This window comes from Rhinolophus ferrumequinum, chromosome 2 (assembly GCF_004115265.2).
Source record: "Rhinolophus ferrumequinum isolate MPI-CBG mRhiFer1 chromosome 2, mRhiFer1_v1.p, whole genome shotgun sequence".
In the NCBI taxonomy this organism is placed as follows: Eukaryota; Metazoa; Chordata; class Mammalia; order Chiroptera; family Rhinolophidae; genus Rhinolophus; species Rhinolophus ferrumequinum.
Window position 1 is genome coordinate 63,702,706 of NC_046285.1, and position 16,570 is coordinate 63,719,275.

The 16,570-nt window shown below is 33.2% G+C and overlaps 1 protein-coding gene across 2 annotated transcripts in view; it reads left to right on the top strand.

Annotated features, from left to right (window-relative positions):
• Nucleotides 1–16,443, top strand: part of CCDC39 (coiled-coil domain containing 39) — a 38,454-nt gene extending 22,011 nt beyond the window's left edge. For both annotated transcript variants that reach the window (XM_033129556.1, XM_033129548.1), the window contains 11 exons: nt 256–450; nt 1,349–1,513; nt 4,362–4,499; nt 6,194–6,402; nt 7,935–8,058; nt 12,526–12,685; nt 13,083–13,189; nt 13,891–14,031; nt 14,170–14,349; nt 14,491–14,576; nt 16,202–16,443. In XM_033129556.1, coding sequence (XP_032985447.1) covers nt 256–450; nt 1,349–1,513; nt 4,362–4,499; nt 6,194–6,402; nt 7,935–8,058; nt 12,526–12,685; nt 13,083–13,189; nt 13,891–14,031; nt 14,170–14,349; nt 14,491–14,576; nt 16,202–16,358 — 1,662 coding nt within the window. In that variant the 3' untranslated portion in view covers nt 16,359–16,443. The remainder of the gene's footprint in view (nt 1–255; nt 451–1,348; nt 1,514–4,361; nt 4,500–6,193; nt 6,403–7,934; nt 8,059–12,525; nt 12,686–13,082; nt 13,190–13,890; nt 14,032–14,169; nt 14,350–14,490; nt 14,577–16,201) is intronic.
• The last annotated feature ends 127 nt before the right edge of the window (nt 16,444–16,570 follow it).

Consider the following 16,570-nt stretch of genomic DNA (forward strand, 5'->3'; position numbering starts at 1 on the left):
GCCAGGGTGGGAAGGATAGAAGATGACATATTGAGATATATGATACAGGAATAGAAAACTACTATTCTAGTTTACTAGAACAGACTACAAGAAATGCTGGGGATTTGTTGAAATTGTGGGAAGGGCTTTATATTCTCAAGGGCTAAAATGTTAGCATGGTCATTTATGAGTCCCTAAATTATAACACTCATATAATAATAATACATCTTAAGATATTATAATTTCAATAATCACTATTATTATTATCATCATCAGGAAGTGGAAGTTCAATTGAACATAGTGAAAGATGTGCTATTTAAGAAAGTTCAGGAATTACAGACTGAGACAATGAAAGAAAAAGCTATTATATCAGAAATTGAAGGAACTCGTTCCTCTCTAAAGCACCTCAACCATCAATTACACAAACTGGATTTTGAAACCTTGAAACAGCAAGAAATTATGTACAATCAGGTAAATGTTACTCTTATGAATATCTTCCACATTGATTTATTATAGTTGTGATGGTCATGATACCAAAGTATTCTAAGAAAACAAAGCACAGATGCAGAAGATGGGATACCATGTTGGGTCACTATTTTTCCTTGATATGAAATAAACAGATAAAAGGATAGACAACTCTAGTGAGAGAGAACCGTGCTTTAAAGGAACCTGGGCAATTGGGTGGACCTGGAGTAAAACAAAACAAGGAGTTGGATATCTGCAATCTAGAAAAACCATATGTTAATTCTTAGTTATGCAGACATAGGCTTTCCCACCCCCACCCATAGACCAATCGGTTAAAAGTATTTTTTCAGTTTTTCCTTATTTGTTCTACTTATATATTCTGTCATCATGTTAATTTCTTAATGTCCTCCCTCTCTACATCTTAATTTCCCCATCCAATATATTCTTAGTTTCTCAAAATTACAAATGCTGGAGTATCATTTAAAAAAATAATTCATTAGAAGTTTTGAGCCTTTCATGCCTAACAATTTATGACTATATCAATTTTTGGCGTCCCTTAGAAAATGTACCCTTGAAAATTCATGTCCATGTAGATCCAGTGGATTTACTCAGGTTCCGTCATGGTACTATGATAAATATCTCCCTATATGACTTTGTTATATTTTCAGAAGATTACTTCTGTATCACTATCATGTACCCTGGTTGTTGAAGGATAGGTTGCTGTTTCTCCTCTTAGGGTAAAAAAGGATTTTATCCTATCAATTACTGAAGGGTTAAAGTGACTCCAGTAAATGATGACACCCAGCCCAACTCATAAGAATGTTGTCACTGTGTCTTTAAATTTATAGAAATGATTTTAACTGTTTGTTTCTCCTTACTAACTTATTTTAAAAAACTGTAACAGGATTTTTCCATTCAACAAATGGAACGCCGAATGTCACGGTTAAAGGGAGAAATTAACTCGGAAGAAAGACAAGCCCTTGAAGCAAAAGTTGTTGAACTTAAAAAGACATTGGAAGAGAAAAAATCTACATTTGTCATTTTGGAAACAGAGATCAAGAAGCTTAATGTAACTTATCCAAAATATATTTTATGCTTCAGATATTCTAGTCATTGGTCATTCTGTTTTAAGTCAACATGCCTCTAAGACTTTATACTTTGGGTAGATGGCCCAGCTACCAACATATATAACAAATGTATGAACTGATGTTCATGTTTCTATACTATGAAAATGTAACATTACCATTTACTGTATGCTAAATATATTACCTGCCTCTAGTAATTTATTTCAGTTAATCCTTATAAAGGTCTTGTGAGGAAGATATTACTTGTTTTACAGATTAAGTAACTTGTCCACAATTGTACAGCTAGTACATGGAAAGCTAGGATTTGATCCCTCATTCATGTGACTTCAAACTACTCTTAAATAGTACATGATTTAAAACATTGATAAATTCCAGTTTTCTCTTTTGTATGTGCCATAATAACTTGATTGCCCTTCATGTATGAACTAACCTCTAAAAGAAGGTACTCTTTTATGGGTCATCTATTGTTGTTATTCAATTATTTACTTAGTTGTAATATTTCAAATAACTCAATTTTGTTAAGATGAAAATGTTCTTAAGCATTAGATATTTTAATATATTTATGATAATATGAAACCTATGTTAGGGGAAACTGTAATATAAAATCTATGTTAAGCTTTAATTGGAGCGTGAGAGTGAAGGAGAGCTGGCAAGGCCGAGTGCCGAGTGTCCTCTAGTGGTTGTAAGAAGAGTTGCTCTGAATTCCTTTAAGGCTACAAAGGAGAAAGGGAGCGATTAACTTTTTAAAATTAATATATACAGAAGGTGCCAAAAAAAGTATACACAGTTTAAGAAAGGGAAAAACTGCATTAAAATTACGCTATGGTAACCACTTTGAGCATCTCTTGTAATTGCAGAAGTCAAATGTGACTTATATTCATCCTTTGTTATGGATATATATTCTTACAATTTTAATACAGTTTTTTGCTTTCTTAAAATGTGTATACATTTTTTTTGGCATCCTGTGTGTGTGTGTGTGTGTGTGTGTGTGTGTTTTATGATAAAATTTTGGTTTGGAGTAGTTTGTAGCCTGATGAAATGGAAGACAGCACATGTTTTGGAATCAGAAAGAACTGGTTTTGAACGTCAAGGTTATACCCCTATTGCTATTTTAACTTTACGAGCTCTAGTTTACTCATCTATAAAATGGAAAAATAATTAATATTAATTTAGGGCATTTGGAAGAATTAGAAACAACGTATATCTTAACACAGTGCTTTTAGTAGGTACTTAGTATGTTTCCCCCAAAATAAGACTTACCTGGACCATCAGCTCTAATATGTCTTTTGGAGCAAAAATTAATATAAGACCGGTCTTATTTTACTATAAGACTGGGTCTTATCTAACATAATATAATATAGTATGGCTAGGTCTTATTTTTGGGGAAACACAGTAATAAATGGTATTGTTTTAATTATATATAATATGAGAATGTTAATGCTACAGAAAAATAGGAAGGTGACCTGTGTATCTGAACATGTTTCTTGACTGTGGCCTGAATTGTCTGTTTTGCTGTGGAGGGATGATTCTAGTGTTCCTTTTTGAAACTACTCTGGGACTCTGCCTGTTATGCAGTTGGCTAGTACTTATGCCTATCCCGACTCTGGTTTTATCAGAGAGATAAATACATTTATAGAAATGCAAGTGAATTTTTAAAGATATTAAAGTTAGATACCCTCCTTATGAAGGTTTATTCTATCTCAATAGTAGCATCAGTTTGTAAAGTCATTCTGCATTCCCTCTGCAAAATCTCTGATTTTGCATAATAGAAACTAATTTCTTCTGATTAAAAATAGCCTTAAATTTCATTTTTTCATTCTAAAAGTTAATTTTATGAAATCACAGCTTTATGAAAAAAAGTTCTCTTCTTACTATCTTGCTGCAATCTTAGGTCCTGATACTTCAGAGAAATACAGGCAATGAGAAAGGCAGAAGAAGGAGGGAGGTGTGTAGAGAGAAGGAGAGAGAGAAAAAGACAGAGAGAGAGGAAGACAGATAGATCTTGGAACTAGAAAGTTTTTGCTTTAGGTACCTACCCCGAGGGGACTAAGAGCACAGACCTTGTTCTGGGTTCAGGGTGCAAGGAGGGATACAAACTGGTATAAAGCTGGAAAACTGGTATCTATGTATGTACAACGTGTTTATGCATCCGATGGAGTTAGATCTTATCTAGCATTTTTTCTCTCTAGTGATATGTAATTATATATGTAATAATAAGAATAACAACAACAATAATAACAGACACATCTATGTATTAAACACTGTCGTACATACTCTTTGCCAGTAACATCTTTAATCCTCACAACAACCCAGGGAGGTAGGTATTGTTATTATCTCCCTTTTAGAAATGAGGAAACTTAGGAAGAGTTGGTTGCCTACCGGGCTCAGATGACTAATATGTAATTACAACCATTTATTTCCAGCGCTTGTACTGTTAACCAAGCCCCTATGCTTTCTTACACTGTTAATGTTTTCTCCTTCTGGGACTTTGGTTGAATCAAATAATGAACTCTAGAAGGTGAACCAAAGCTTAGGCTCCCTCCTCCCATTTCTTCCCCTAAATGGTGATCACTTAATAATTCAGGTTGGATTGTAACCATACATACTGAAACTAAACCCAAAACATCAATAGATGAGAAAAATGAAAAATGTTTAATGTGAATACCCACATATATTGTACTAGAGATGTCAGAGCACGAAGAGTAAGATTTTTAAAAATCTGAATATTATAAATATTTCATGGAGTGCATAATTTAATGTTAGATATGTTTAATAGTATGTATTTAATATTGTTTAAAAGTATATTTATGTACCTTTTTTTCCTTTTTACAGAATGATCTTTACTTTATCAAGAAGTCAAACAGGAAAAACTGTGATGAAAAACAGTTCCTCATGACCAAAATAAATGAACTAAATCTTTTCACTGACAGAGCAGAGAAAGAACTTAATAAAGTTAAAGCTTTTAAACAGGTACAATAAAATCATATGTGTATATAATATTAAAACTCACATGTTTTCATGCTAGTTATAGAAAAAATTTAAATATAGCAAATTATAAAGAAGACAATAAGTCATTATAATCACTGTACATAAGATAAACAGTGTTAAAGTATATTATTAGATTGGTGGAAAAGTAATTGTGGTTTTTGCAGTTACTTTTAACCTTTTAAACCACAATTACTTTTGCACCAACCTAATATTTCTTCCTAGTCTTTTGAAGAAAATTAGCTGTATTTACTGTATTTAAATTTTAAAAATATATTGTACATGTTACAAAAACATTAAATATTCTTTAAAAAATATTTTAAAAGGTTTCCTACAGTCCATTGCATGAAGTTACCATATCTTATTTTTTGGTTTTTGTTTTTTCCCCCAATGTTGGGCTATTCTAAATAGTATTATGTTCTTTGCAAATATGTCATTGTACAATTATTGTACAATGTACAACAGGATAGTTCCTTAGGATAAATTTCTAACTGTATACTGGAGATTCAAAAAGAATGAATATTTTTGGTGTCTTGCAACTATTTTTAAGCAAAATTACTATCTAGAGGGTTCAGTTAATACTCCCAGTAGCAGTGTGTAAGCATTCTGTTTTACTCATCAAAACTGGATATAGTTTATAAAATTGTTGTCAATTTGATGGGTAAACATGGTACTTCATTGTTTTTAGTCTGCATCTTTTAAATTGGTGACACTTGAAATGTTTTATGTTTAATCATAAAATTTAAAATATTTATGTTTAAATAAAAATGTTTAAAACATTTATAATATATTCTCTAATTTTTCTTTTTGGATTCCTACTTTATTTTCTTGGCTCATATTTCCAGTTTTATAATTGCTTTGCAAAAGATCTTCATATGTAAAAATACTGACTCTGTCATAAATATTGCTAATATTTTTCCCATTTGTCTTTACATTTTTATTCAGTTTTTGACATAAAAACATTTTTTAACATCATATATTTAAGTGTTTTTCCCTGTATAATTTTCATGCTTAGAAATGTCTTTGTCACACTGAAAATCAAATAAATGTTTACTATTTCCAGAAGCTGGATTCTAGTAGTTTTATCTTTTACATTACGATCTTTCATTCATCTGGAATTTGTTTTGGTACAAAGGAGATGTAGGGATCTAATCTTTTCTCCAACTGAAAAGCTGTATTTTGAAATCTTATGTTTCAAAATTTTATGTTTTGAAGTGTTTGTTTCTGGGCTTTCGATTTTGAAAATTGATTTATTTGTGTATTCTTGTACAGTACTCTACTCATGACTGAATTGTTTTAAAATAAAAATTTATTTACACATTATTTTGTGAGATTTAGATTATAATACAAAAATGCTCATCCATAGGACTTTATATATTTTCTGGCTATTCTAAGTTTCAATTTTAGGAATAACTCTTTTTTTTAGTAAAATTTTAAATTTAAAATTGAATTGAAAAGATTTGGAATAGCCATAAATTGTTTTCTTAAAAAAAGAAAAGAAAAACCAGTCATGATTTGGAGATATCTAAATTTAACCCTAGATAATATCTTGGTCAATGGTCAAACTAGAAAACATCATATTTTCAAGTTTGACTTTTGTAGCAATAAAAAAGAAAAATATTTTGGTTTGGGTATAAAAATAATTACTTCAACATTTGATAATTTTGTTTTGTTGATAGGATTTGATGATAGAAGACAATTTTTTAAAACTTGAAGTTAAACGTACTCGAGACATGCTTCACAGCAAAGCAGAAGAAGTTCTTTCTCTGGAAAAAAGAAAACAGCAGTTACACACAGCTATGGAAGAACGAACTGAAGAAATTAAGGTGCACAAAACAATGCTTGCATCACAAATAAGATATGTTGATCAAGAACGGCAAAACATAAGGTAACAATTAGAGTTTTAAAATGCTGCTAAAGAATTTTGAAAACATAAAGGTGATGTCAGAAGAACTGACTGCTTCTTCTATCATCCTGGATGTCCATCTCTTTCTTGTTCATTTGAAAAGCCTTTTAATATAATATATGGGACATATCTTAGCCATAAAGCTATGTTTTCCTCTCTCTTTCCTTTGGCTTACTCATCATTCTTTAGATTCTCCCTTTTACATTAAGATTGTCGATTCCCTTGGAATTGATTTGTTTTGTATGGTTTGTGGTAAGGATTCATTAACATGTTTTCCCTTATGGATATCTAATAACTGCATTTATTGAAGCAATATTCCCCTAAAGATTTTGCATATCTTTTATAAGATTTATTCCTGGCTACGTGTTATTTTTTTTAATGTTACTTTCAATGTTATCTCCTTTTAAAACATTTAATTCCTAGTTTGTTGCTGGTATATAGAAATAGTTGATTTCTGTATATTAAGTATTCAGCAACCTTGCTTAATAATTAATTTTCAGCTTTGAGGGCTATATCCCATACAATTTTCTATAAGGGCCAGATACTAAATATTATACGTTTTGCAGGCCATATGTGACTGGCTTATTTTATTTAGCATGTGACAGAATTAAGATTCATTCATGTAGCATGTGACAGAATTTCCTTTTTAAGGCCGAATAATATTCCGTTGTGTGTATATATAACATTTTGTTTATCCATTCATCTGTCCATAGACATTTGGATTGCTTTCACCTGTTGTAAATAATGCTGCTATGAACATTGGTATTCAGATATCTCTTTGAAAAATCTGCTTTCAATTCTTTTGACTTTATACCCAGAAGTGCAGTTGCTGGCTCATATGCTAGTTCTATTTTTAATTTTTTGAGAAACAGCCATACTGTTTTCTGCAGCGATTGCACCATTTTACAGTCCCACCAGCATTGCATAGGGGTTCCAATTTCTCCACATCCTTGCCAATACTTTTTTTGTTTCTTTGATAGTAGCCATCATAATAGATTGAAGGGATATCTCATTGTGGTTTTTACTAACATTAGACTATCTTTTAAAAGATGTTTGATAGTGAACAGCCTCAGAAAGCTAGAGGTAGTATCTCCCTCTGGAGCAAAGGTTAGGCATGTTTGCTTATTTCCTATTATAAAATATTTAGATTAAGCTTGAGGTTCTTCATCTGTGATGTAAACCTACTGTGTGCAGCATTCATTTGAGCCCTCCTCACCCACATGGTACTTCAGGAGCAAGGGGACCCCAGTGCAAACAGGAAGCTCATGCTATAAGTGACAAAGTGCTTTTTCTATGACTCAGGAATCTTGTGTCTTCTGTGGCAGGCTAACTTGTCACCTTTCAAATAGGGTGAAATTTGAGAACCTTCACACTGAATTATAAAATTGAAAAGTAAGAACATATTTAACCTGTTTGAGTTCAGTAGTAACAAATATACAAATGTCTTCTATAAGTACACTATAGTTCTTTTAAAAACTATTTGTTTTTCAGTGTTTTTTTTCTTTCCTTATTAGTGCTGAGCTTCATGAGAGGCTAAGTAAAATCGATAAGCTGAAGAACAGATATGAAATTCTTACTGTTGTCATGATGCCTCCTGAAGGAGAAGAGGAGAAAACACAGACCTATTATGTAATAAAGGTAATCTTAACTGATATACAGTTGTTATAGGATGAAGTATCCTTTGTCAGCTCTTTAACAGCCAAAATGGCAACAATGGCAATTTTTTTTTTTTTTTGCTGTGAAACTTGAAATTTCATAGCACTCTAGGTAACTATTGCACTTAATTAGGGCCATAAAACATGAGTTGCTAATGGAGGTTCTGAAGCTCTGTTAGTATTATACACCTCCAGTCCTGAGGACAAAGAGAAGTCTGGACTACTCTTTAACATTTTTTTTTTTTTTTTTTGCCATCTTTGTGTCATGTCATTTTCCCTCATGTATTCAAGATTTATAATCTCTTTTACCCTAAGACCTACTGTCACTCTGGGTGTCTTTAGTATGCCTGTGACAACCTATACAACACCTCAGGCTCCAAGCTTTACTTCACTATAGCCACTCATGCATATGGCCAGCCCCCTAGACCTTATCACCGGCCGCTATACTGCTTCTGAAACCTTACAGTCCAACTTACCACTGTAGTCCCTGTAGGGCAGGTATCTAGAGGAAGACAGCTGTCCGTTTGCCTTCGTATTAGATGGGAGACAAACTGATCAGGTGAATCTGCTCTGTTCTTTCTGATGTTTCAGAGTTGTCTGCCATCTCTTGGTTGTCTTTACGATGGAAAATCCAGAAGTGCTCAGGAATTGGATGTAATTCCCTTCCTGAGCACTACTATATTCATCTTTCCCATGTAGAAAATACCCTGAACAGGTGTGATTTCTTTTACAGAGAGGTCTAGGAAGTTCCTCAAAGCACCAAAAGAAGGAATGGAAATTTTAACTTGAACTCTTTTTTTCCTGTATCATACATGGATAGGAGTGGGAAGGCGATCTCCCAATTCACACCGTTAGAGAATGGCCCCATGGATGCTCCCTCCCCTAGACTTCTTAATCTTCCAAGTTTTCTGCTGTATCCTTTGAGGTTGCCCCTAACACGTAACACTAGTGTGATACGCCTACCACTTTGTCTCGGGAAAAGTTTACCCAATCTATATGAGAAATGACTCTTGGCTCTCAAAACCTTTTTAATAACTCCTCAGGCTTCTGCGCAATATTAATGGGACTTTCCTCTCAGGTTTTGAGGTTTCCAAAGGTGGATTCTAGTCTGTTAAGTGTTGGGAAGAAGGTAGATGTTGCAATTGCAGTTAAGTTTCTGTAGCAACAAGGGCTGTGATGATTTACCTAAAAGCACTGGTGTTAGCGTGCCTTTGACCGTATCTTGGTTCTATCACTGACTAGGTAAGTGACCTCGAATGTTAGGTAACCACTTGGGGCCTTAGTTTCCTCACTTGCAAAGCGAGGATACTACTATTACTTTTGTTTTGAGAAGTGAGAAAATATATGTAAAGCCCTTAAGACAGTGCCTGGAACAAAATGAGCTCTCTATAAATGTTAGCTATCGTCATTGCTGTTATAAAATAGTATCATCATCATCCACTTCTCAGGAAAACGGCAAATTTTATGAGGAAAAGTAAGAGTATTCCTTCTGTTCACAGTGAAGGTGCTGAATAAATGCCAGTATATGTTAAATGAATCGAGGCTATCTTATTTTCTCAATTTCCTGATGCCATAGTTCATTTTTCACCTTCTCCAGGGTCTACAGCTTACCAGTTATATTTCCATGTTTTGTTGTGTGGCATAAACGTTTTACTCATAACACTTAACATGCCAGATGTGCAAAAATGAACCTTTCTTTAAAACTAAACTCATTGTGTCTTATGTTGTGAAAACTATCTAGTGCCTAAAAATGGGCAAAAGCAATCAGTGAGTGTGCAATGATGCCACTGCATTGTGACACCAGACAGCATTTTCTGGTGGGCCCTCCAGGGGTTACCTGATTTGGTAGTAGTGTACAGCTTTGGCTGATTTTCTACTGACTAGTCTATTTTATAACTCTGTAAGGATACACTGTTAACTTATAGAAAACTTGATAGTAAAAAGCATATGATTCTTGTCCATAACAATGCAAATGAATTTTGGCTAGTCGAAATACAGCTGACTTATACTCTGTAGGAAAAACAACTCAAGCATATTTTATTTCCTAAAAGATATTCAAGTTTCCTATCTGTAAGCAAATTTATTTCAGCATTTCTGACTGTATATTAATTCCAATTCTCCTTTTGAACTTGTCTAAACATTTTACTAGTTCCTTCATTAATGAGTTGAATAAAATCTTTGACACATGTTCATTTTATATTTGAGAACAATTTTTAACTTTTTGAAAATACTTTAGCAGCTGCACTGCTGGTAAACTTGCCAATTAGAAGTTAACTGTCACTTTTGTTTTTGAATGTGGTAGGTGGATTTAGGATGTAAATTTAGTCAGTTCAAGATTCTTTCCCTTCCTTATATCCTTTACATTCCCTTCAAGGTGACCTTTCCTGATGGGCACATTTATAGCACTGGAGAAGAGGAATTTGGTTACAGTGCCAACTACTGTTCTGTTTCCTGTTTTTTTCAGGGGTATGCAAACTACAGACCCTGGGCCAAATGCTGCCCAGCGCTAGTTGTCAATAAGCATGGGAACGCACAATACATCACCTCATTCATTTACGTATTGTCTATGGCTGCTTTCATGCTACAATAGCAGTGGTATTAAGTATGAGTAGTTTTGACAGAGACAGAATGGCCCATAAAGCCTAAAATATTTACTATCTTGCCCTTTAAATACAAAGTTTGCTAGCTCCTTGTATTTGCTAGAGCTGCTGTAACAATGTACTTACAAGCTAGGCAGTTTAACCTACAGAAGTTTATTGTGTCACAGTTCCAGAGGCTAAAGTTGGAGATGCACATGTTGGCAGGGTTGGTTCCGAGGGTTGTGAGGGAGAATCTGTCCTACGCTTCTAGCTTCTGGCGGCTTCTGGTAGTCTTTGGTGTTCTTTGGCTTACGGAAGCATCACCATGATCTCTGCCTTCATTTTCACATGTCGCCCTCCTGTGTCTCTTCAGTCTTCCCCGTGAATGTCTGTGTGTGTCCAAATTTCCCATTTGTTATAAGGACACATCGTATGATATTAGAGCACACCCTAATGATCTCATGGTAACTTGACTACATTTGCAAAGACCCTATTTCTAAAACAGGTCACATTCTGAGGTACTGGGGGTTAGGACTTGAGCATCTTTTTTTGGGGAAATAATTCAATCCATAACTTGTTTTTGGTCTTGTCTATGGACACACATGGTTTGGTTTTTCTTTTTATCCACCCTAGTACTTATTAATTTAATATTTGACGTCTTTCAAAAAATTATTTTATTTTACAGTTGACATTATTACTTTATATTAGTTTCAGGTGTACAGCATAGTGGTTAGACATTTATATAATCTACTATTTGACTGTTAAGAGCCAGACTGAAAAATATGATCAGTAACCAATGAAGAACTGGCATCTTTCAAATCTTGTTTCCAGGTTCCTCTTAGACTTTGTAAGGCAACAGTTCAATTTTGACAATTTAATGAAACTTTCCAGTGAAATTACTAGAAAATGTTTTAAAATATTGATATAAACGTATACATAAAAATTTCTTCCAAATATCAGCTTTTTCTAATCCAGGATAAAAGGTATAAATTATTTAAGGTCTGATTTAGAAGCAAATGGGATTGAAGTTTTAGAAGTTTGAGGTGTATGTGGAATTAGATCAGAAATTTGTATAAATGAGCAAATTCAACCCCTTCATTTGACAAATAAAGAAACTGAACTCAGAAAAGGGAAGTGATTTAATGTTACTCAACTAACTAGTAGGAAATCTGCAACTAAAATCTAGCTGTTTTGATTTATTCTAGCTCTTACTATACCGTATTTTAAATGAAATCATTGCTAATTCTAGACTCAAAGCAATTAGGTATAATTTATCTAAAAACTTTACTTTTTTGCCAAGCTTTAGTTTTTGTTATGTACTGTTTGCTACAAAGATATGTGTAACATATTTTGAAGCATAATAAAACAGTGAAAATATTAAGAATTGAAACATCACCGAGAAAACTTCCAATGACCACATTCTGGTTTAAATACACACACCTAGGGAAAGAATACATTAATGAGTGAAATTGTTAGCTGTTTGACTAAAAATGGGTTTGGGGCACTTTTAAATATATATGCATTTCACTTTATGATGATCCCTGTTAACCCTTAATTGGAGAAGTTCTTTGGAACTTTTGGGTACAATTCTAGAGAGCATAGCTCAGTGACAGAGGTAAGACGGAAGTCACTGAATATATCCACTCAGGAATTTTTGGTTTGCAGCAATTTATAGACTTCATTTTCCTAGCCACATTTCCACTATTATCTTTCTCTAATTAAAAAAAAAATAGAAATGTGGTAAAATATATATAAAATTTGCCATTTTAACAATTTTTAAGTGTACAGTTCAGTGGTATTAAGTATATTCATACTATTGTGCAACTAATGCCACTACTTTTATTTAATCAGTTCTATTCTGTATTTTATAGGCTGCTCAAGAAAAAGAAGAACTTCAAAGGGAAGGTGACTGTTTGGATGCTAAGATCAACAAAGCTGAAAAAGAAATCTACGCTCTAGAAAACACCTTGCAAGTGCTGAACAGCTGCAACAACAATTATAAACAATCTTTTAAAACAGTGACTCCGTCTAGTATGTAGGAGTTAACTTTTATGAATACATGCAATGAAAGCTGTAGTCATTTATTTTTTAAAAAGGGACACTGTGAGACATGGAAAACAAAAAACGTACCATGTCTGATTAAGAAACACTTCTCCCCCTCCCCCTTAAAATAAGTGCTAAGGTGTTATTTCCATTATTCTAGTGATATGGCGTATCACTTCTCTAGGGGATTAATTTCAAATCTGCAGAAACTAGCACTATTATTGGTTGTTTTCTGTTGACGTAGCTACTACATATGACCATACTGTTTTTCAGTAAGTAGACATACGGATTTTACCCTTTCGTAAGAAAAAAAATATGTAAGACTTTAACATTGCTTTCTACACAGTATGTTAAAAATTTTAACTAAAAATTCTCTAAATTCTAGGTGATGAGTATGTACTAAAAATCCAACTAGAAGAACAAAAAAGAGCTGTTGATGAAAAATACAGATACAAACAAAGACAAATCAGAGAGCTACAGGAAGATATCAAGGTAAATTCTACAGGCTTTATTAATAGACCTTTGGTAGAAGTTAACTATCATTATTACATCTACTTTCTTGTTACCTTGTACAAAGATGACAATTTTTTAGAGAAGTACGTAGACAGTAAAAGTCTCGAGAAAAAAGTAAGTGATCAAAGCATTAGTTAAAATCCCAGTGTGAAGCACAGGATGGACTTCTGATCACCACTCGTTAGTGGATCAATCATGGCTAGTTAATTATGATCTATGATCTATCCACTAACCTTTATTTAATGTACTTTTATTTCATTTAATTCCTTAAAGATCACCTAAAGATTGCTCCTTAGAACAACAAAAAAAAATTTGAAAGATAAAAATAATCTAGTAGAAAGTTACTAAAGCACATCACCAAAAGAGAAAACAAACAGTCTCACATCAAATTTAGATTTTTTTTTCCTAATAAAGTTGAAGGAACAGATGATATGAATTGTGAATCTCTGAAAAATTGCATGCTTTTAATAATTATTGGTTTATTCTTCCCCCAAGTACCATAAAAATACTTTCCAGTGAAATTACATATAACTTAATCCATAACACCATTATATTTATCTTCCAGTAAAATGTATGTAATATACAAAAATAAATGAATTGAAATTAAATGAATATTTGACAAATGGCAAGTTATAAAAGTCATTTTTAATTCTAATATGTTAACATTTTATTTTCTGCAGAGCATGGAGAATACTTTAGAAGTTATAGAACATTTTACAAATAACGTCAAAGAAACATTACTAGAGAAGCAGTCTTATTCACTTCAACTAAGTAAAGAAACAGAGGAGCAAAAACCCAAGTTAGAGAGAGTAACTAAACAGGTATTGATATTTTAAAAAACTGACCTGTCATATTTACATTTTTTGAAGTTCCAAATGGTAAAAACAAATCCTTCTTCATCATTAAAAAATATTAAGTTCTGGAAAATAGTTATATAATTGACTACTGTTGTCCAACAGTGTGCAAAACTCACCAAGGAAATCCGTCTTTTGAAAAACACAAAAGATGAAACACTAGAAGAACAAGACATCAAACTTCGCGAATTGAAACAGTTTCACAAGATCATTGATGGAATGTTAGTTGATGTCACAGAAGAAAATGCTGAGATCCGCATCATCCTTCAAACATGCTTTCAACAGGTAGTAACACTACTTTCTAGTTAAATATTTCTTAAATACTTCATGAAAGTAATTTTTGGCATCTATCATAAAGTGAAATCAAAAAATATTCTTCTAAAATGCCGTGGTACTAATAATGATTGCTATTGAATATTCTTCCAGAATGGTTTAGAACTACCTACAGCTGGTATTAAAGGCAGTCGTCGGAGTTCTAGATCTCCTTCACAGACTTCACTATTATCAGCAAGGTAAGTAAGTGGAAGGTTAGAAAAACCATGTCCTTAACTATCACGGCTGCTACACTAAGTGAACCCAGCCACTTCCCCACCGCCACACCTGTTGGATCTGCCAATACACTGCCGGTGCTCTCCTCATCCTTCCTACCCTGTATCAGTGTCAGCTGCAGACAGCAGAGCACCTTCCTTTCAAACCTGTCTGGTGTCACCATTTCCTAATGGGCACGAGTGTTTTGTGACTACCAGCTATTTCAATAGGATGAAGCAGGGTGAAATTTTGGAGGTTATATCCAGCATGATCAACCCTGAGTAGGGGGAGAATTTTTTAACCGTAAAAGGGCAACAACTTACATAGAGACATGGAGTATGATTTTTATGATTAAAACCACACTGTAACATTTTAAATAGGATCTGATTTTATTTATGCTGTTTTAATTTGCTAAAAAGGAAATTATTCTTCACTCCTGCAGTTTAGTGTTATACAGAATTCTATCATCAGGGATGTTAAATTAAAACTCTTGTGCTTTGCTGACAAAATAAAAATTGTTGATGATCCTAACTTTAAATTTCCAATTTCCTATATTCAGCAGCCACTTATTTTCCATTATTCCATTTGGATTTCACAAAGAAAAAGGGATGTCCTTAAAAGGGTTTAAGTTAAAACTTTCTACATAAAAAAGTTTTTGGTAGGCAACCACTTGAACAAAGGGTTTCCAGGTGGAAATCCCCGCCCATTCTCAGGAATTTTTTCCTTTCCCGTTCCTGAATCCCAAGATATAAACTGTTTTCTGTTCTCCACGATGAATCGTTTTCACAAAGTGATGGCTGATACTACCAACCACCTGGGTTCAAGGAGCCGGTTTTCCGACCACATTTTTTTGGGATTTGGGAACGGAAAAGCAAAAAAAGTCCCCAAGAATGGGCGGTAATTTCTGCCCAGAAACCCTAACAATAAATAGGAAAAATGTCTAGGAGATACATTGTGAGTAGTATGTTTATTTCCCATTGTGGGTATTAATGGGTTCAAAGAGCCGATTTACCCCGATTTCCTGACCAACTTTTCTAGGGATTCAGGAACAGGAAAGTGAAAAAACTGAGAACAGGCGGGAATTCCTGCCTGGAAACCCTACTTGAACATCCTTGTACTTTCATAAAACATGTATTTTAAAAACTTAGTATTTCAAAATTGTATGGCTAGTTATGATTTTTCAAACGATCCCATCATTTTTTCCTGTCAACAAGTCTGTCATTCTTCTCATATAAAATCTATTAATTATTTTGCCAGCACTCGAATTCCCATATCCCTTGTTTGTGTTACCTTTTATACTTAATTTTTGTGGGTCTTTAATGCTTAATGATTCCATCTCTAAATTTATTAGTTGAAAACGTTTTTCTCACACAAAAACATTTGTTGAACATTTTACTGATTTGAAACTTACATTCATTAACTTTTCCTTTTAAAAAAAACTAATTACTTCATATTATCATACTTTTATAATTAACACTATTAAAATTATGTACTTTGGGATCTCTTTAATTACTTGTGGGATTATGTTATCTTTTGCTATTAATTAGGGGGTCTCTATTAAAATATAGATTTTAAATTGAATTTACAATAATTCTGCTTTTTCTTCTAGGTCATCTAGGAGTACCACAAGTACTTCAGCTTCTCAGACTTCAATTAAAGTGTTAGAGATGACCTTCCCAGACCCGTTACCAACTGGCAGCTCCTCGAGGTCAACTAGTGGTAGCAGTAGCTCCAGTAATGGTAAAAGCAAAAAAACCAGCAAGTAAACATTTTATCTCTTTTGAACAAGTTATACAAACAAAAAAAAAATTTCAGTTTTAAAATAGTAAATTCCACTCTATGCTCTTGGATGCTGTAAATGATATAGAGTACTACTGAAATAGTATTACAAAATGAAATGATCAAAAATTTAATCCAGTGGAAAAATGTCAAAACTGATAGTTAAAAAAATGTCAAGCAATTTGGGTCCGGATAAGCC